This window comes from Pecten maximus, chromosome 15 (genome assembly GCF_902652985.1).
Source record: "Pecten maximus chromosome 15, xPecMax1.1, whole genome shotgun sequence".
Taxonomy (NCBI): Eukaryota; Metazoa; Mollusca; class Bivalvia; order Pectinida; family Pectinidae; genus Pecten; species Pecten maximus.
This window is the reverse complement of record NC_047029.1, coordinates 25,733,255-25,757,770: the sequence shown is the minus strand read 5'-3', so window position 1 is coordinate 25,757,770 and position 24,516 is coordinate 25,733,255. Positions and strand designations below refer to the sequence as shown.

At 32.6% G+C, this 24,516-nt stretch overlaps 1 protein-coding gene across 2 annotated transcripts in view; it reads right to left on the bottom strand.

Moving 5' to 3' along the window:
* Positions 1–7,010: 7,010 nt before the first annotated feature.
* LOC117343798 (parathyroid hormone/parathyroid hormone-related peptide receptor-like) overlaps positions 7,011–24,516 on the bottom strand; it is a 71,830-nt gene continuing 54,324 nt past the window's right edge. The window contains exons 13-15 of one of the 2 annotated variants that reach the window (XM_033906301.1): positions 15,830–15,871; positions 14,322–14,442; positions 13,677–13,762 (exon numbers count right to left, since the gene is read on the bottom strand). In XM_033906301.1, coding sequence (XP_033762192.1) covers positions 14,332–14,442; positions 15,830–15,871 — 153 coding nt within the window. In that variant the 3' untranslated portion in view covers positions 13,677–13,762; positions 14,322–14,331. Of the gene's footprint in view, positions 13,763–14,321; positions 14,443–15,829; positions 15,872–24,516 lie in introns of both variants that reach the window. The other variant, XM_033906300.1, reaches the window with a different exon arrangement.

The window sequence follows — 24,516 nt, the reverse complement described above, 5'->3', positions numbered from 1 at the left end:
AGATCAAATGGTTAAAACATAAACAGAATTAACATTTCCATTTATTTCAAAATGTGTGCCCATTTCACTGCATGTATTTTTTTTATTTCACTGACGAAACGCAGGACCAGCAGATGGCTCGAATAACATAGATTAAGTATAGCCACAGCATACAGATAAATAACCAAGACTAAGCTTGGTGGATAAACAAACTCTGTCTTAAATCGCTTTATGTTGGGATTCATTTTGTCATGGTATATTTGTGATCTATGAAAACTAGATGTCATAATAATGTACATAAAAGGTCAATCGTCTAGACAGGGAAGAATGAATTGTTATACAATATTTACAGTTTTCAAACCTCTCGGATCAGGTAAATTATTGTCTGGTAAATACCTGTCTGCCGTTGTGATCGGAGATGGGTTTTAACTATGATTTACATGTAACTTCAGCTCAAGGTAAAGTATCGCGATCCCTCCACACTAACCTTTCTACACCGATACAGGCCTGGTAGTGTCTTCAACATTCGATTTAAATCAGCTACTGTTGTTGTGATGAAGCCAAACGGGGTTGAGCATATCTACTTTCTTGTCTTATTACCTATATGATACAGTATATTAAATTGTAGTTATTGTCTCGTCCGTAGGTCATACTAATTCGTCACATACACTCACACGTGATATACAGGTAGGCCACCTTAGCTGACAATCAACCGAAGATGACATGAAAAAAAAAAAAAAAAATAAATGAAATAAATAAATAAAAAATTCCGAACTCTTGGTGTTATTCGGCATGTACTTTTCCCATATCAATTAAAGCTTCCGCTCTACAGGTCTTTAAGCAATTCTTAGTTAAAAGTGTGAAAATGGAGAGTAAGTATTATAATTATGTTATTGTAACACTTATTAATGCATCAGATAGCTAGGAGGCACCAGTTTGTGCCCGAGCATGATAAGGACATTTGCCATTAGTCCTTATTCCTACTTAAGCATTATGGATTCGATTAAAAGTATTCTCTTGTGGTGTTTATAAAGTATTGTTACTTATCGTAAGCACTATTACGTATTAATGTGAACTATCATTAAGATATCCTTAAAAATAAAGGATATTTTGAATCCTGAATTGTTTTCATGCAATGATACCATACGATTTCTCTCCATTCTAAGTGGCTTAATTATGGTTATGTGGAGGTTTCTATTTTCAGAAAAATAATACTACGTTTATGACATTGTAATCATCACGACGTCACGATTCACAATTCACCTGTTATCAAGATAGATATAATGCATTCCTACCCTGTTGGAAATAAGTTCCAAATCTCAAAAGTTAGGGGCATCTAAACAGCAAGTCTAGTCAAAACAGTGTTATTTTACAAGCCTATCAATTCCTACTATGGTGCAATTTAACAGTACCATGATGAACTTTTAGTATGTATCATGGCAAACCGTGAGACATGCTGTTGAGATGTGATTTGTTCAGCTGTTGGTAAATTTCAACAAAATATGCTAAAATGCATGTTTCAGGAGGGCATTATTAGTTCATTTGTATCGCACATATTGCACAAAATATCCTTGGCGTTTTGCACACAAGAGTCTAAAGCACAAAATAGAAGCAATGGTTTGACAAGATTTGGCTTTATAATATACATAAACACTGATTATAATTTGACCTTGAAATGCAAATGGTGGTTATGAAAGATATAACACATATATGGCACATAAGGAGTCAATACAAACATCACAATTGCTCGTATTAGACACTATAAATAACTCTAGATATAGCAATAATACTGTTTTTATAATAAAATATTCGAACGTTGAGTTTGGGGTAATATATGTATGTTTCTGAAAAAGGCCCCAAGCTCATAAGTTTAATAATTTGTCTTAAAAAGGTCATTCTTACTATGATCTGATGTCTTAGAAGTATGATAAAGGAGCATTTGTATTTGTTAAAAAGCATCTCGTTATGCCATATTTGTGTATATTGATATTAATCAGAGCCGCCATTTGCATTTCGAGGCAAAAGAAATAAGTGTTTATATGTACATAAAGTCTAATCCGATCAAATAAATGCTTCTACCATGTTAAATTGACTCTTGTGAGCATAACAGCTTGACCATTTTTAAGGTTTGGTTATTTGTGTGACTTAGAGTTATTCCGTGCTACGAGGGCTGATTGATAGGTTGTGAGCCTCATATTGAAGGAATTGAATTTGGCGGACATATTGTATTATTTTTCAACATACTACCCTCAGTATCTAAACACCTTTGCAAGCGGTGTTTAAGGGCCTCAATGCCACTTTTATAGAACGTCATTTCTTGGCTGTTCAGAAAGTCATCCACTGCATGTATGACGTCATCATCGGACTGAAAGTAAGTGCTTGAAATAGCTGTTTTCAGTTTTGGAGATAGATGAAAGTCTGATTGAGCGAGATCAGGTGAATAAGGCGATGGCCAATCAATTTAAAGCCACAATCGTTAATGGCAGCCATAGCAATGACAGACTTGTGAACAGGAGCATTGTCCTTGGAATAACACACCTTAAACTTAACACTTTCCCGTAACTGCCTCAGAAGTAGTATGTGATATTGATTGTTTGTCCCCTTTGGAGTTAATCTTTCAACAGAATAACATCTGCATACACGAAAACCGAGGTCATAACCTTCCCAGCTGATGGAACAGTCTTTGGCCTATTTTGCAGGGCAGAGCCAGTGTGCTTCTATTGTTTCGAATTTTGTTTGGCCTCTGGGGTAAAATGATGGACTCATGTTTCATCAATAGTGACAAATCTCTAAGGAAAGTTGGCAGGATCTTCCTTAAAAAGGTTAAGATTAGCACGCGATAATGTGCACCTGGTGTGCTTCTGACCAGTTGTCAAAAGTCTTGGTACCTATCGGGCCGAAAGCTTTCTCATTGCAAGATCCTCGGTTAGAATACCATGAACTTTTTTGACCATTTTGGGTTGCAACACTGTATCATATGAAGGACATCTTTCCCTAGTGTTGCATCCATATCATTATGGATATCCTTAGGTCATAAACCTTTTTTATGCAAATATTTTGGATCACTGCTCTTTCCCCGATTTTGTTCATTTTGCAAAAGCCGCTTGTCTTGTTTACTTTAGAGTTCTACATCGTCGATAAAAACTAACCAAATGAGACCAGGCCTTGGGTACACGGCACTATATAGTCAGAGAACAGTAGGGCTTAAAAGGAACATCATTGATTATCTCCTTCAATACGAGGCTCACAACATATCAATCATCCCTCGTACATCTTTCCACAAAGTAACTCTATAGAAAAACATTATTAGCATCTACATCAAAGTATTGGTGATTATACCCTTAAGGACCTTTGTTTCGGTTAATATGGTATTATTGATCTCGCCCTCTGTCAATATATGATTCCACCAGGTCGGGATAACATCATGCTGACCTCACCAAAGGTCCAGAAGTGATACGTGTTACCTTGATGTTATGTGCACAGTAGTTGATGAGAGAATGTAAATCCCTATTACACGAAAGCAGTGGCATCTCATTTATGTTATTTACATTGATATGAGTTATGACAAATTACTTTCCCATTCTCATCGCTTGAATTGTATTTATTTGAAAGCTTCCCAGTATGCTGTTGATTAGCACAAGTATTGCAAACATGGTTGGAGACAAGTAAAGTGCGCTATGCGCCTAGGGCAAATCGCCATACTCAATGCTTATGTGAAAAGCTAGGACCATTTAGTGCGGATATTTAAATGTTCAGAGCGATATTTGAGGCTTTCGAAAATATAAAAATATATGTTTCGCGAGTTGAAACCTGCAGTAAAATAAAAATCGAGAAAATATATAAATTTATGATCTTTGTTGTGTTTGGTGACCAGATCTGCCAATAGACTATTGGCATACCTATGGAAACAAACTGTGCCCTTGTATTGACAAATTTGTATTTGTTATTCTAGGCTGATGATGTTGAAGATCTTTCCAGAACAGGTAACAGATACATTACAATATCCTTCATTTTCACATATAGGTAAATTGTTTATTGACGATGTGTCACTTTAAATAAGAATTGCTTTGTTGACAATATCGATCCAAAATACCCTGTATAACTTTCAGACTCCTCAAAATCATCTGCTTATCTCTATCTTTGCTTTAAACGTGATTAACATGATAGTTTGTAACTTAGGTGTATGATGAGCGCGATGAATCCATTTTATAATTTTTAATTTTCCATTCCTAGATAGCAACAACCCTACATTCCTTCTTTCCTTCTTTACATGTCCAATGTGGTTTGATATTCAAGGGTTTGTTTCCGTTATCACCATTTCCATGACAGATGTTGAATAATGACAGGGAAATTAGCAACAAAGTTTCGAGAGATGCAGGTTGAACATTGGAAATTTTGTGTGTAAGACATGATGATCTCCCTAGGGTATATTCAATTCTTTAAATTAGTATGAGGTCATACGTGCTTGATGCTTGTTGTTATGTCTAGTGGCTCTGTTGTCACCACCCTAACCAAAATCTGACCCAGAATCGTCTGGAGAGTGTCGTCGAAGAAGTAGAAGACGCTTACTCTCTTAAGCACCTAGATCTATAATCCTTGTCCTCTCTGGAGTTTCCCTGGAAATCTATGTTAGATTTTGAGTTTGAACTGTAGTTTTGTTATAACATTTGTATGGCAGTATGCTTTGTTGTTTGTTTAGGTCTAACTATAGGAAGAAATCTGAGTATCCAAGAAAGACCGCTTGGTCGGTAGGCCAACCCACCAGACGTTTATGACGGCTCGGTGAGAGGCGATTCAGTATGTCACCATCAAGCTACATTGAAGATAAATATGTAGGTGTAAAAGTGTAAAACATTTTCATGGCTGCCACTAAAAGCTAAAGTTGGTGCAGACTTAACAAAGAACTCATGAAAATAAAAAAGCAACAGCGACCTTTGACCTTGCAAAAGGTAGCACTATATTATGTGGCATTCAAATACATAACACTTACATTTTTATATTGGCCTTTATTTCATAGGCAAATTATCTGGAACAATGGAAACGGAGACTATAAAGATTTGCCGGAAGCTTTATTGAAATGTATGATTAGGCAAACCTACTTGACACAAGCAGAAATGCATTTTTAGTGATAGTTCACAATCATATTCATTGTGGCAAAATGTAACGATGCAAATGAGCAAAAAGAATAATTCCTTGATTTGAATGTTAATCAAAGGTTTTCAATGACAATTATTTTCAACAGAACAGAAACTATTTTAATAGTTTATAACGAGCAGTTTTCATGCATGTGTCAGCTCTGCAACATTAATCCATCAATATACATTTATATTCACCATGTATTGTTTGGAAGATCTGTCATTACGCTAGAACTCGAGTTCACATTTTCTTGTGCCATTCCTGAATTCCTGTCATTCTCCACGTTATCAATACGGTGCTATGAATTACACGTAAGACAAAGTCAAAATTCAGCGTCGACAGGAAACGATAGCAATCATTGGGGAGACAAAAAATAGGAAAGGCATGTAATTCTCGAAAGTAATATGACGCCCATAAGACTATATCTCGTAAAACTTAAAATGTATGCCAAACTGAATAGAAGCTACTTAGTAGGTTTGCGATATAATTTAGATCTGTCTTTGGTTTTTAGTTATATTGTACAATGCAGTAAATGCATATAAGAGTTAGCATTACCATTGATAGCGCAAATGTTCTGAGACCCGACAAATCAAAACCATAGGAAACGATATCATTTTACAATATTCTTTCTAGCAAATACTTTTCAACCAGATCAACCAAACTTACAATCAACAAATCGAGGATGAACAACGATAACATATCTACATGTAGATCCTTGAAAATTACACCATGTGTTTCGGGAGGGTCAGCGTCTTCTGGTTCATTTACGACGTCAGCACCCGCCATGTAAATTAAATTAAATTCGTGTAAAGCCTCTAAATTGGAACTTCTGTGGATAGAACGTAACCACCAGGAATTTCAACATTGGATAGTTTAACACCTATAACTAATTTAAACACTACGAAAATAAATTTAAATTAGACATTTGCCACAGATCAAAGGAAGACACCACGAGAACAGCATGTGATGCCAATCAAGTCATCATTAGAACCTAAACACAAATACTCAAAGGCTGTCAATGAGTTTAGACACACAGGAAAAAGTCTGCTTGATAGACACACAGGTAAATTGGTTAAGATGGAAAGTTCGAAAAATAGTGACAGACTTTATCAAACGTTTAATCACGACACAACGAGATAACAGCAACAGATGCGTTGTACAGGCCGAGCAAGAAGACACCATGTTATCTAAGACGCGTGCGTCAACAAACGGGTATTCACATACACAAGACAACAGGGCAAAACAGTTATAGATACTGTTTCTGAAATATATTCAAAACGAAAAACGTCCAACTTCGTTTGATGGGAAATAATTCGAAGTTCTTTATATAAACCGCTATACTACAAAAATATAGCTGGCTCAAATTAATTCACGAAATTATTTCATTTGACATCCCATCCTCGTTAACCTCATCTACGACGAAGAGCGTACTTGTCCATCAAGATTAGTCTATTTCTGGTTTGATGCCTTATATTCTTCACTGAATGTTTTCAATAAACAGAGTATATGTTCGGTTCATAAGAACAACAATTTGGTCCTTGTGAGGTATTGCCGATTATTATCACAAGACGAAGCTTTCAACAGAAATGGAAACAATTTACAATATCCTTGCAGATGACTTGTAGTATATCCCTGGTTGCTCGCCGTCATTCTTCAGATTGATCTAATGACATTCTAAGCTTAAAAATGTTAAATTTCTGGTGCAGTCATGTGCTGTTAGTCTTTGAGGGTAATCAATCATATTAAAAGCTTTGTTCAGTCTTTTCCCATAGTAATACATGTATCGTGCAATTAGCAATAAAGGAGAACATATTTCCTTTAATCAATATTTATTTTGAATGTTTTTCCAAAACTTATCAAATAGATATATATCAAATATAATAAAGAAAACAATACATAAACCAAGCAGTTTATTAACACAAAAAATCTTACTAAAATCAACTCCAAATATATATATTTATATTGTGTAACTAGTGCATCTTAACTGTATATACACTGCCTCTGGACACTTTAATAACAAATAAATTCAAGACACTGTCAAACCTCGTTAGCGCAAAGTCTTTTGTGGGGGATGGGGGTCTTTTACATTTCGAAATAACCTCAGTTTTCGAGGTGTTTTTTTTTTACAGTATATTTACTCCACGTATTCGATTTTTGTTTTTATTTCCAGTTAAGTAAGGTCGGAGAGTTTTCAGAGTTTAAGATAACGAGGTTTGTCTGTCTATATACATCATAATGGTTTTAATACAGATCAACACGTTTACAATAAACACCGGTCTAGATTTTAATAAGATACTTTTTGGTCTCAAAACGACAGCTGAACATAAACTATATAAGGAAATACATAAGCAGTTTTGTTACGAGCGTGTTAAACTAGTGTCAAACGTCATGTTAATATTGCGTTTTTGCTGTGAAATATACAACAGATATTTTGTTCAATAATATCAGAAATAAAAAGAAATGATTTGAAAAGAAACACTCGCATTTTAAATGTTTTGATATTCCTAAGACTATACAAAAATTCAATGTAATTTACGATATGTAGAGATGAAAATGATTTAATATAAAAGATATTATCGAGATTTACGTTTCTGTAGTTAATATCGACCGGAATTAGTAGTCTGGAACAATGGACGCGCTATGTTTGATGAATGAAATGATTGATATTATGGATTTCAAATACAAAAATAATATACTTCATTATCACAATGTTTGTTTTTATATGAGTTTCATTTACTCAGATTTTACACATATGAATGCGTTTATTGCACCTCTTTATATCCTACTTAGCTACATAATATACATATACACGTGATACAGTATTTAAGCAACAGAACAAATGAAATTACTTGCCACGGTAATTCAGTTTTGGAAAGTAGAGGTTTTATTCGAAACAGGAAGGAAAATCAAAGAGAAGACTTCGATTCGGACAGTTTAAAATCTTCAAATTAGAATTGGTGCCGTGACCAGGATGAAAAAGAAACGTTGAAATATTTTCACATTTTGCTTTATTTTGATAGTTTGAATTGTTAGTGGCTTTCCCGAACTCATTGTCGATAACTCTTCAGTAACAATGGTACATATCTGATGCATGATGCGTATATTAATGCATTTTCTGTGAACTGTAATGATGTGAAAAATACCTAAAATGATACAACGTTTAATTTGTAGTTGAATTAATCAGTACAGTACATTTATAATACTGGTGTGACAAAATATCTACATTGTAAAATGTTTAGTTATCAAACTTTGTTATTCTTGAAAATGGAGAGGATAGAGAATGAAAATTTGCATTGTTGAAAATGTTTAAATGAAATGTTATGCATAAGTAAAACAAATTACCATTGTAAGGGGTCGCATATTAAAAGCTCTTTGTTGTATTTTAACAAAACAAAATATAAAAATAATATGTTTCTTTATATCCTTGATTCGGTAGTTATTGATATGTATTCATCAATGAGTTTAAACATGCGAAAGACAGCCAACGATACCCAGTTATCCTAAATATGCCAAATTAAGTTAAATGGCTACGAATGGTTACATTGCTGAAACATGAAAACCGATATTCCTAAATCTTCCCCATTTAAATCATTACTGTTTTTTTCAGTCAAATAAACTTCGTCAAGTGAAAACAATGAAACACAATGACATTTAATTAATAAATTCATATTCAAAAAAATCTAAAGGGAGTAAAACATATTGTTAGATAAATATACAACTAAAGATACCCGTCTTCGTTACATAAATCCAATAACACCTACACCAATGTATTATCAGTATATAGGTACGCTATTGCTTTTTTTCATTCTATGGTCTATCGACTCTAAACTCAAATCCAAATCTCCTTGTTTGGCCTGATTATTGTCCGTAACTGTCTATAATTGTTATGTCCGTTAATCCATGCATGGCAATTGAAACGACAAGAGAGAGAACTTTATTTCAAATTTTTAATGCTATTGGTAGCCAAGAAACTTTTCGTAAACTTAGAAAGCACTGATTAATTCTTATATTAGTCAGTTTACACTATGGAGAATAATAATTCTTTATACACATAAAATGATGATATACATAATGTGTACTTATGAACTGTGTATAATGTACGAATGCAAAGGATATTTTTTCAAACGATGGTCAATTATGCACAATGTAATATATTACGCACGGTGTTTTAAGTATACTATATACATACATTACGATGTTATACATTGTATATGTAATATATATCAACAAACGGTTTATCGAGCACACTACGATGACAATCGTATCAACGATTGCGTTTCAACGATACATTATACATCCATGAGCGAATTATCGACGTCTCTCGATATGATATAGTGTACAAATATCAATGCACAGTTTATCGTTCACAGGAAATGTTATTTTGGCATTGATTTATTGTGTGCTGATGATACGAAACATATTTGGTAGCGATAGATAGCATTCACATGAAATAAAACGCAGCCACTGCCGGTTTACGTTTCTTTGAGAACATGGAATGACGTAGATTTGGATTAGATATCGCCGATAGTGCAAAAGACGCTTACTCTCATGGAACCTTTTGCATTGTCCCTTGCACATTTCAAGAACCATCGTGTATATTCATGTTTCAATCCTAGTTTGCTTTCTTGTTATCGATATTGAGTACGAATAAATCTGCCATTCACACGCCAGTATTCTTTGTGTTTTTTCTTGTACGCGATATATTGCTATAGTGGACTATTTTCTCTGTATTCATGATTTCGGATGCATTACAAATTCGCTGACAAAGCATAATGTATGTATGATTTAACACTATATGCCAGCATGTCATGCGACCAAACACACGGTAAGATATTGCAATTGATTGAAGGTACCAATGTTTCATAGGGATATGTCCATAGACCTTCATTAATGTACCATATAATTACACTAAACTATCAAACAGATGTGTAGCTGTAATATCATATTTACAATATTATAAGTATAATCAGTAGCTTTACAAATACAAAAATATCCTTCTACTATTAATACAAAGGTATGTTCGTAACCACAGTACTATAAACACAGAAATTACAGTAATAATAATTACTATATACATATAACAGTGAAAAAACAGTAGTACAGTAGTGATATATTTTTCTCTTACCATGGGCAGTGATGTTCACAACTATACAGGTATGAAATGTTCATATCTTATCGTAGGATTGAGGCTAGATACACGTGCTCGTTGCACGTTCTCAACAACTGTAAGACATTACGGAAACAATACAGTGACGTCACATCGACAATTCAATCAATTCACGTTAACATTGTCTAACATTGATATAACGTCAATTACAGATACATGAGAGGGTAAACAGGGTAAGAGAAAAATAATAATTCGCCGCCTTGGTGTAAAGACAGGAGGATCTCAACACTTAGGGTAAGATGCATAAGCTGCGTGTCTGTCAACTTAAGAAACCCCTCGCGGGTTGAGATCTCCTTTCCTCACATCCAAATGGGTGAAAGATTGTCAGAATTTTGTAAGAAACATATAACAATATACTGTATAACATAAAATATATTTTTTGGGAGTAAATAATCGCGGTTTTCCTGGTTGATAAGGAATCTCGAAAATAAATACAACGATTAAAGTTACTATTTGATTATGAGCGGGTATCCATGGGAGTTTGAAAGAAATTTGTATCTTAATTTCAATTATCCACAAAGGAATCTGGCACGGATATTCCATAGTATACAGGCTCAGCAACAAAGTAATGCCAATTGACGGAAGAGCCAAATATATATACTTAATGTTGTATACGATACCATACAATTATAATCACAATAACACAGTTGTAACCATGTCTTCATCTGTATGATAGTGTACATATACCCATATCGCTGGCAATACTTTAATTGTTATTGAACTCTTATCATTGTTTATTCAATCATGTATTTTGATATACAAAATGCACAACTAATAGATTTGGGTGAATGCATTCATATAACTGTTAATGCAGTTTTTTTTCTCGAGGAGCTCTTGTTTAGGAGAAATCACAAAAACTAGATAATCGAAATGCAAATTAGGGGAAATGTAAGGTCTGTTTTACATTTTCTGCGAAACAAATATTTTGTTTCATAATTTGAGTAACCGCCAAGATTGGAACTATCGAAAGCAGATTTCACAGTATCGAAAGCAGATTTCACAGTATCGAAAGCAGATTTCACAGTAACTCAACACTATATGTACTCTATTGTCTGTAATCATAGAGAAAAAACATTAAATTTAATATGTATGTGAACATAGAATTAACAATAGATTGATATATATGTAATTGTAGCTCAATCATTACAATGATAACAATAGCACTATCAAAACAATTATTAAGCTTATCACAGTAAAATGCTTTGACTATGTATCCGGTTGTAATCATAATAACGTCTCTCACCGGGTTTATGATACATAACGTTGCCATGGAAATATTGGACGCTATAACAATATTCCTAATAACATTCACCAGGGAATACACTCACATGTCTCTGAATGCAATAAACATAAAAATCAAGGATAATCCTTAATTCACAATAGTCATATTCATGAACAATGTACTATTACATATATTCTAAAGAGCAATATTACATTATCATTATTCTATTATGTGAGCGATATGAATGGACATTTATATTGCAGCATTGTTCGTTAAAACTAATTAGCCTTCAATGACTCCAATTGTCGATTGGCCGTTAAACAATACAAGACAAACACACATATAAAAAAAGCAAAAGACTAGAATTGGTACATCATTGAAATAATTTAAGTATCTTTTGAAGACAAATCCAACCTTGACAATATTGTTTGATATAAAAATAAAGTAAAACGGGCTTGGTAGCATTAACATAGCATTTGATGTCTCATCTCAAATCTCAAATGGTGTGAGATTTAGGAAATAGAGGTTTGTAACTGATGTGAAATCTAGCGGAGTGCGTAGCCTTAAGACGAATTGTCTAATGTCATACATCAAATCTAGGGGAACGTAGCCTTAAGAAGTAGTGTCTGATTTTAAATTTCAAATCTAGGGGTATGTGGCCTTAAGAAATAGTGCTTGATGTCAAACGTCAAATACAGAGGTACAAAGCCTTAAGAAATAGTGTCTTATGCCATCAGTCAAATATAGGGGTATGTAGCCTTAAGCAGTAGTGTCTGATTTCAAACATAAAATATACGGGTAAGTAGCTTTAAGAAGTAGTGTCTGATGTCAAATGTCAAATTTAGGAGTAGATAGCCTTAAGAAGTAGTGTCTGATTTCGAACATCAAATCTAGGGGTATGCAGCCTTAAGAAGAAGTGTCTGAGGCCAAACGTCAAATCTAGGGTCACGTAGCCATAAGATATTGTCTGATGTCAAAACGTCAAATGCAAGGTTTTGTAGCTTTATTGCGTAGTTTCTGATGTCCAAAGTAAAACCTAGAGTTAAGCAGCCTTATAAAATAATGCCTGACGTCAAATATACAGTACTTAATGCAGTCTTAAAAAAATTAAGTATTTGATGTCTAGGATGTATTGGGGATGCATGTTAGGAGAAAAAGTTAAACACATTTTTTTAAAAATAACAAAAAAACAACAACGTTGTGTACCGTGCAAGACAGAATGGGGTTCTATGCGCGCGAAAGTTAAAGTTCACAGCACAAGACACGATATATTTAGGAAGTAGACATGCAGAAAGTCATGCTTTAAGTACTAGATACTTCGGGTACCGCTACATACGCGAAACTTAGACCAATATATATGCAAGGCTTTGAGTACTAGATACGCGAGAGTCTGGATAATTGCCGCGTGAGACTTCGAGTACTCGACATTCGAGAATTGAAGTAAAGACACACAAAGTCTTAAATAGTTGAGTTATACATCTAGGAGTGTTTGGTACAGAGACATTGATTTACACGGCGCAATCAAAGCTTTATCAAGGGCTTGAGACATTGTTCACCACAGACGCTTGGTGGACATTTCATGGTACTAAGTTTGAATCGAAACCGAATGTTAATTGGTGTGATCACGTTTTGATATTTAACGACATTTTACAATGAAACCAGTTAGGATTTCATGTTATGACCACCCCCTGTGCTCCTTAATAAAACCAACAAGTATATTTCCAGAAACAAATCAGTCTACATTTCACGATAAACCATTCAGTATTTCAAAAACTCTCCATTCGATGATGAAACAGTTTAACTAACAAATGTCTTACTTAGTTAATCAAATTAAAAACACTTCATTTCGGTACCTTGGACCATAGAAAAGTGGTGTTTAAAGTAAAAACCACATCATCACTCATCATTTAATCCATTTACAACATCCGACTTGTTTCAGTCAAATTTTCGTCAGAAGTAGACAGTCCACCATTAACAGGAGTTCCGTTTACGGTGATAGTTATCTCATTATTAGTATCCACGGTATATATGTCACCATTTTTAGTTTCAGTGGTAGCTGGCAGAAGAGTTGATGTTGTGTGTGGGGAAATTGACGTTTCCATGTCTCGAATTGTGTCATTGTGACGGGTGGAAGTTGGGGATCCCCTTTGGAAAAACATGGAACTGCCCGTTGAAATAGTTCTGTTAGATCGGAATGATATAGTACTGTGTCGACGCAGCATATGTCGTTTCCAAACTTTGGCAATCTCCGAACGCACCTGGAAAATAGCAAAGCATTTATTAAGAATCCTATCCGCGATTGAATTTACACGTGAGAAGCTATTTTGAATCAGCATTTGGCCGGAACGATCCGTGAGTTTGGGCTAAAATCCAATGTGATTAAATCAGTAAACAAAATCGTCATTAAATTATCAGGTCTCTACGAAATTATCTTTTGTATGATAGTTTAGGATTTGACTTAATCAATTTGATCAAATATCACTTTAAAACGGGAAGTCTTATATAGCGATATATTTGGCATATACATTTCGAAATTTATGCAGATTGATATTAAAAAGTGAGGAATTGACATATATTTATTATTTATCTAGCTTATTTAATTAATAAATTGTTTTTTCAAAGAATGTCATAAAAGATAGAATGCTAATTAATAATATAAAAAATGCCATTTTTATTAAAAATAAAATAATGATAATCATGCATAATATTGACGGAGTATGCAAGCGCATGAAAATGATAAAATATGTTTTTTATGATATGCCAAAAACGCGGACAGTTCCCACCAAATTCTTAAATCAAAAGCTGAATATACCCCACGTTTTTAGGTTCATGTTTCTGGTTTATAATGGACTTGGGGTGGAGCAGAAACACAGATCGGGTTCACATTATCAGTTGGCTTCACAAATCTCCGCCACTTAATTAGTATTTCATTGGATACCTGGAATAGAGATGTAAGGGCGTTATCCACCAAGAATTGAATTATTGGAAAAAAAGGAAAACCAAAATACAAAACCACTCAAAACTAATGAACATATATGGGTTTGTAACGTATTTGATATATATAGGTGTTTGCCTACCACATGCAAATATATTGTATAAAACACAAACACACTCATATAATAATGTACATATTAAGCTATGAGTTTATATAGGAAAACAAAAGGTTAACACTACCTCATGTTGCCATTAATACATATGAACGATGCCACAAATTGTTTTCAATCTAACTACTTGTATGAATAAATTTGTTATGATAACAGTTGCCATGAGTATATGAAAACATCACGTTTTTTTATTCGATATGAGAGGAAGTAGGGATGTTTTTCGAATGTAAAAACCTAGCTGGATTGTGGAGTGCAATCTTATGTCATTTCCTCATGTTTCTCGCCTAGAGAGGCAAGGGGCATTCGTCAAGGCAAGGGGTATTTCCGAAGGGAAAGGGCATTTATCCAAGTCAACGGGCATTCGCCAAGGTAAGATACATCTTTAAGACCTCTTCACTGGTGATATAATTATCAAAGTGTCGATTTAAAGTGTCACTGCCGACTTTCAGAACAAAAACTAGTAAAGTAAAACAGCACCCAACATATGTTTATACGTAGGAGGGAGGAGGCGAGTAGTTTTATTATCTGCCGTTAATTTTCTCATGTAAAATGGGCAACAATGCTGTACTGTAGATGAAATAAAGGGAGATAGACCAGTAGATATTTAGTTTTTGTGGCATTGTCAGGTTTGATAGGTAGTGTACGGGTTAAGGGTGTATATTTTTTGTCTTGATCATGTATAATGGTTGTAGTAATTTACATTGATAGACTGAAGAAAGGACGAAGAAAATTGTACCGGTTTTATTTGAATATGGCATTGAGTGAAAACAGAAATGATGTAAATTAATTGTTTATGTTAAGAAACAGAATGAAGGTTGGTCGATATTTATCTGTATTCACTCGATTTAGAATATGCCAACATGTAACTTGAAATACAACGCTCTGGATATTTCGATAAGGATTGACACGGATTCATCCCATAACACTGAACAGAATATCATAAACATGGAAGAAAATAATATTATAATTATATTAAACAATGAAAAAACACACACAGCAGACACTATTTCGTATATAGAGGATGATGACTTTTCATCTTCAAAAGATGGGCGTATGAAACCTATATCATCACAAAATCAAACACGTCCTATTCCCAGGTATTCTGTAGCATTGGTATCTCATAGCTCAACATGTTTGTAGATAAAAAGGATAACAAAACATATACTATCACAATCTAAGACAAACAAGACACACTTGTGCCAATAGCTGATGGTAACGTACCTCATTATTCATAAAGCAGAAGAGTACAGCCACGATCAAGCCCTGTAACGATACAAATAAATCATCAGTCATACTCATATCCTGGCGCCAGTTGAAAGAATACTATATATCCTATGTAGTATTGCTGGAGGGAGTGTACAGAAGACACACATATGTTACCATCTTTAGATATATCTTTCAGTAATGTCGTAGATAATACTGTTTATATGTGATAAAAGTATCACGGGAAAAAAATCAGAAATTGTTAAATCGAAAATAGATCTAAAGTTATCTAGGTTCAATTCGAGTTTTATTATATAATCTTATAGAATCGCTCCATTGCGTTTGTTTAATTTCAACGTATTCACTATTCACTAATCCAATAGGACACATACACTATACTGCGGTGTTAACAGTGATTATTATATTAGGTAATTAACATTAGGTAATGGTCTAAATCCTGACCAATACAATATTTTATTTATGGAAATGTTCGACAGTACATCGTCATTCGATGATCCCCCTCTATCTATAGTTAAATACCTTGCTGATATTTCGCTAGGAAATGATACTAAATATGAAAAATAAAATATCACTTATCGCCATGGGAATTGATTAGAACGTAGAAGTAAATCATTTTCGAATCAGAACATCTGAACTAGGAACGCTACTTTTGTTTAGCGAGCTGTGAAATTAGTTAAGGATTTTATTGGTATTGAGGATGGTCACAGCTATTTAAGTATACCAATCGACACTGTTTCATTACATGATCCGAGGGAGGAGGACAAGACCGATTTACTGTACAAAGGTGTCCTATATGTGACGGAAGTATGATCAGATTCCTATATAACACAGTAGAATGATCAGATTCCTATATAACACAGTAGTATGATCAGATTCCTATATAACACTGTAGTATGATCAGATTATTATATAAGGCAGTAGTATGATCAGATTCCTATATAACACAGTAATTTGATCAGATACATATATAACAAAGTAGTATGATCAGATTCCTATATAACACAGTAGTATGATCAGATTCCTATATAACACAGTAATATGATCGGATTCCTATATTACACAGTAATATGATCAGATACATATATAACAAATTAGTATGATCAGATTCCTATATAACACAGTACTATGATCAGATTCCTATATAACAAATTAATATGATCAGATTCCTATATAACACAGTAATATGATCATATTCCTATATAACACAGAAGTATGATCAGATTCCTATATAACAGAGTAGTATGATCAGATTCCTATATAACACAGTAATATGATCATATTCCTATATAACACAGTAATATGATCAGATTCCTATATAACACAGTATTATGATCAGATTCCTATATAACACGGTAGTATGATCAGATTCCTTTATAACACAGGTAGTATGATCAGGTTCCTATATAACACAGTAGTATTTTAAGATTCCTATATAACACAGTTGTATGATCAGATTCCTATATAACACAGTAGTATGATCAGATTCCTATATAACACAGTTATATGATCAGATTCCTATATAACACAGTTGTATGATCAGATTCCTATATAGCACAGTAGTATGATCAGATTCCTATATAACACAGTAGTATTTTAAGATTCCTATATAACACAGTAGTATGATCAGATTCCTATATAACATAGTATTATGATCAGATTCCTATATAACACAGTAGTATGATCAGATTCCTATATAACACAGTAGTATGATCAGATTCCTATATAACACAGTAGTATGATCAGATTCCTATATAACACGGTAGTATGATCAGGTTCCTATATAACATAGTATTATGATCAGATTCCTATATAACACAGTAGTATGATCAGATTCCTATATAACACAGTAGTATGATCAGATTCCTATATAACATAGTATTATGATCAGATTCCTATATAACACAGTAGTATGATCAGATTCCTATATAACACAGTAGTATGATCAGATTCCTATATAACACAGTAGTATAATCAGATTCCTATATAACACGGTAGTATGATCAGATTCCTATATAACACAGTAGTATAATCAGATTCCTATATAACACAGTAATATGATCAGATTCCTATATAACATAGTATTATGATCAGATTCCTATATAACACAGTAGTATGATCAGATTCCTATATAACACAGTAGTATAATCAGATTCCTATATAACACAGTAATATGATCAGATTCCTATATAACATAGTAGTATGATCAGATTCCTATATAACTGAGGAATATGATCAGATTCCTATATAACACAGTAGTATGATCAGATTCCTATATAACACAGTAGTATGATCAGATTCCTATATAACACAGTAGTATGATCAGATTCCTATATAACACGGTAGTATGATCAGATTCCTATATAACACAGTAGTATGATCAGATTCCTATATAACACAGTTGTATGATCAGATTCCTATATAACACAGTAATATGATCAGATTCCTATCTAACACAGCAGTATGATTTCCTATATAACACAGTAGTATGATCAGATTCCTATATAACACAGTTGTATGATCAGATTCCTATATAATACAGTAGTATGATCAGAGTCCTATATAACACAGTAGTATGATCAGATTCCTATATAACACAGTAATATGATCAGATTCCAATATAACACAGTTTTATGATCAGATTTCTATATAACACTGTTATATGATCAGATTTCTATATAACACAGTAATATGATCAGATTCCTATATAACACAGTTATATGATAAGATTTCTATATAAAACAGTAGTATGATCAGATTTCTATATAACACAGTAATATGATCAGATTCCTATATAACACAGTTGTATGATCAGAGTCCTATATAACACAGTAGTATGATCAGATTCCTATATAACACAGTAGTATGATCAGATTCCTATATAACACAGTAGTATGATCAGATTCCTATATAACACAGTTATATGATCAGATTCCTATATAACACAGTAGTATGATCAGATTCCTATATAACACAGTAGTATGATCAGATTCCTATATAACATAGTAGTATGATCATATTCCTATATAACACTGTAGTATGATCAGATTCCTATATAACACTGTAGTATGATCAGATTCCTATATAACACAGTAGTATGATCAGATTCCTATATAACACAGTAATATGATCAGATTCCTATATAACACAGTTATATGATCAGATTCCTATATAACACAGTAGTATGATCAGATTCCTATATAACACAGTTATATGATCAGATTCCTATACAACACAGTAGTATGATCAGATTCCTATATAACACAGTAGTATGATCAGATTCCTATAAAACACTGTAATATGATCAGATTTCTATATAACACAGTAGTATGATCAGATTTCTATATAATACAGTAATATGATCAGATTCCTATATAACACAGTAGTATGATCAGACTCCTATATAACACAGTAGTGTGATCAGATTCCTAAAAAAACACAGTAATATGATCAGATTCCTATATAACACAGTAGTATGATCATATTCCTATATAACACAGTAGTATGATCAGATTCCTATATAACACAGTAGTATGATCAGATTCCTATATAACACTGTTATATGATCAGATTTCTATATAACACAGTAATATGATCAGATTCCTATATAACACAGTTATATGATAAGATTTCTATATAAAATAGTAGTATGATCAGATTTCTATATAACACAGTAATATGATCAGATTCCTATATAACACAGTTGTATGATCAGAGTCCTATATAACACAGTAGTATGATCAGATTCCTATATAACACAGTAGTATGATCAGATTCCTATATAACACAGTAGTATGATCAGATTCCTATATAACACAGTTATATGATCAGATTCCTATATAACACAGTAGTATGATCAGATTCCTATATAACACAGTAGTATGATCAGATTCCTATATAACACAGTTATATGATCAGATTCCTATACAACACAGTAGTATGATCAGATTCCTATATAACACAGTAGTATGATCAGATTCCTATAGAACACAGTAATATGATCAGATTCCTATAAAACACTGTAATATGATCAGATTTCTATATAACACAGTAGTATGATCAGATTCCTATATAACACAGTAGTATGATCAGACTCCTATATAACACAGTAGTGTGATCAGATTCCTAAAAAAACACAGTAATATGATCAGATTCCTATATAACACAGTAGTATGATCATATTCCTATATAACACAGTAGTATGATCAGATTCCTATATAACACAGTAGTATGATCAGATTCCTATATAACACAGTAGTATGATCAGATTCCTATATATTACAGTAGTGCTATCAGATTCCTATATAACATAGTATTATGATCAGATTCCTATATAACACAGTAGTATAATCAGATTCCTATATAACACAGTAATATGATCAGATTCCTATATAACATAGTATTATGATCAGATTCCTATATAACACAGTAGTATGATCAGATTCCTATATAACACAGTAATATGATCAGATTCCTATATAACACTGTAGTATGATCAGATTCCTATATCACACAGTAGTATGATCAGATTCCTATATAACACAGTAGTATGATCAGATTCCTATATAACACAGTAGTATGATCAGATTCCTATATAACACAGTAGTATAATCAGATTCCTATATAACACGGTAGTATGATCAGATTCCTATATAACACAGTAGTATAATCAGATTCCTATATAACACAGTAATATGATCAGATTCCTATATAACATAGTATTATGATCAGATTCCTATATAACACAGTTGTATGATCAGATTCCTATATAACACAGTAATATGATCAGATTCCTATATAACACTGTAGTATGATCAGATTCCTATATAACACAGTAGTATGATCAGATTCCTATATAACACAGTAATATGATCAGATTCCTATATAACACAGTAGTATGATCAGATTCCTATATAACACGGTAGTATGATCAGATTCCTATATAACACGGTAGTATGATCAGATTCCTATATAACACAGTAGTATGATCAGATTCCTATATAACAAAGTAGAATGATCAGATTCCTATATAACACAGTTGTAGGATCAGATTCCTATATAACACAGTAGTATGATCAGATTCCTATATAACACGGTAGTATGATCAGATTCCTATATAACATAGTAGTGTGATCAGATTCCTTTATAACACAGTAGTATGATCAGATTCCTATATAACACTGTAGTATGATCAGATTATTATATAAGGCAGTAGTATGATCAGATTCCTATATAACACAGAAATTTGATCAGATACATATATAACAAAGTAGTATGATCAGATTCCTATATAACACAGTAGTATGATCAGATTCCTATATAACACAGTAGTATGATCAGATTCCTATATAACACGGTAGTATGATCAGATTCCTATATAACATAGTAGTGTGATCAGATTCCTTTATAACACAGTAGTATGATCAGATTCCTATATAACACTGTAGTATGATCAGATTATTATATAAGGCAGTAGTATGATCAGATTCCTATATAACACAGAAATTTGATCAGATACATATATAACAAAGTAGTATGATCAGATTCCTATATAACACAGTAGTATGATCAGATTCCTATATAACACAGTAATATGATCGGATTCCTATATAAAACAGTAATATGATCAGATACATATATAACAAAGTAGTATGATCAGATTCCTATATACCCCAGTAATATGATCAGATTCCTATATAACACAGTAGTATGATCAGATTCCTATATAACACAGTAATATGATCAGATTCCTATATAACACAGTATTATGATCAGATTCCTATATAACACAGTAGTACGATCAGATTCCTATATAACACAGTTATATGATAAGATTCCTAAATAACACTGTAGTATGATCAGGTTCCTATATAACATAGTATTATGATCAGATTCCTATATAACACAGTAGTATGATCAGATTCCTATATAACACAGTAGTATGATCAGATTCCTATATAACATAGTATTATGATCAGATTCCTATATAACACAGTAATATGATCAGATTCCTATATAAAACAGTAGTATGATCAGATTCTTATATAACACAGTAATATGATCAGATTCCTATATAACACAGTAATATGATCAGATTCCTATATAACACAGTAGTATAATCAGATTCCTATATAACACGGTAGTATGATCAGATTCCTATATAACACAGTAGTATAATCAGATTCCTATATAACACAGTAATATGATCAGATTCCTATATAACATAGTATTATGATCAGATTCCTATATAACACAGTAGTATGATCAGATTCCTATATAACACAGTAATATGATCAGATTCCTATATAACACTGTAGTATGATCAGATTCCTATATCACACAGTAGTATGATCAGATTCCTATATAACACAGTAGTATGATCAGATTCCTATATAACACAGTAGTATGATCAGATTCCTATATAACACAGTAGTATAATCAGATTCCTATATAACACGGTAGTATGATCAGATTCCTATATAACACAGTAGTATAATCAGATTCCTATATAACACAGTAGTATGATCAGATTCCTATATAACACAGTAGTATAATCAGATTCCTATATAACACGGTAGTATGATCAGATTCCTATATAACACAGTAGTATAATCAGATTCCTATATAACACAGTAATATGATCAGATTCCTATATAACATAGTATTATGATCAGATTCCTATATAACACAGTAGTATGATCAGATTCCTATATAACACAGTAGTATGATCAGATTCCTATATAACACAGTAGTATGATCAGATTCCTATATAACACAGTAATATGATCAGATTCCTATATAACACAGTTGTATGATCAGATTCCTATATAACACAGTAGTATGATCAGATTCCTATATAACACAGTAGTATGATCAGATTCCTATATAACACGGTAGTATGATCAGATTCCTATATAACACAGTAGTATGATCAGATACCTATATAACACAGTAGTATGATCAGATTCCTATATAACACAGTAGTATGATCAGATTCCTATATAACACAGTAGAATGATCAGATTCCTATATAACACAGTAGTATGATCAGATTCCTATATAACACAGTAGTATGATCAGATTCCTATATAACACAGTAATATGATCAGATTCCTATATAACACAGTAGTATGATCAGATTCCTATATAACACAGTAGTATGATCAGATTCCTATATAACACGGTAGTATGATCAGATTCCTATATAACACAGTATTATGATCAGATTCCTATATAACACAGTAGTATGATCAGATTCCTATATAACACAGTAGTATGATCAGATTCCTATATAACACAGTAGTATGATCAGATTCCTATATAACACAGTAGTATGATCAGATTCCTATATAACACAGTAGTATGATCAGATTCCTATATAACACAGTAGTATGATCAGATTCCTATATAACACAGTAGTATGATCAGATTCCTATATAACACAGTAGTATGATCAGATTCCTATATAACACAGTAGTATGATCAGATTCCTATATAACACAGTAGTATGATCAGACTCCTATATAACACAGTAGTATGATCAGATTCCTATATAACACAGTAGTATGATCAGATTCCTATATAACACTGTAGTATGATCAGATTCCTATATAACACAGTAGTATGATCAGATTCCTATATAGCACTGTAGAATGATCAGATTCCTATATAACACGGTAGTATGATCAGATTTCTATATAACACAGTAGTATGATCAGATTCCTATATAGCACAGTAGTATGATCAGATTCCTATATAACACAGTAGTATGATCAAATTCCTATATAACACAGTAGTATGATCAGATTCCTATATAACAAAGTAATATGATCAGATACCTATATAACACAGTAATATTATCAGATTCCTATAGAACACAGTAGCATGATCAGATTCCTATATAACACAGTAGTATGATCAGATTCCGATATAACACGGTAGTATTTTAAGATTCCTATATAACACAGTAGTATAATCAGATTCCTATATAACACAGTAGTATGATCAGATTCCTATATAACACAGTAGTATGATCAGATTCCTATATAACACAGTCATATGATCATATTATTATATAAGACAGTAGTATGATCAGATTCCTATATAACACAGTAGTATGATCAGATTCCTATATAACACAATAGTATGATCAGATTCCTATATAAAACAGTAGTATGATCAGATTCCTATATAACACTGTAGTATGATCAGATTCCTATATAACACAGTAGTATGATCAGATTCCTATATATTACAGTAGTATTATCAGATTCCTATATAACACAGTAGTATGATCATATTCCTATACAACACAGAAGAATGATCAGATTCCTATATAACACAGTAATATGATCAGATTCCTTTATAACACAGTATTATGATCAGATTCCTATATAACACAGTAGTATGATCAGATTTCTATATAACAGAAGTATGATCAGATTCCTATGTAACACAGTAATATGATCAGATTCCTATATAACACAGTAATATGATCAGATTCCTATTTAACACAGTAATATGATCAGATACCTATATAACACAGTAGTATGATCAGATTATTATATAACACAGTAGTATGATCAGATTCCTATATAACACAGTAGTATGACCAGATTCCTATATAACACAGTAGCATGATCGGATTCCTATATAACACGGTAGTATTTTAAGATTCCTATATAACA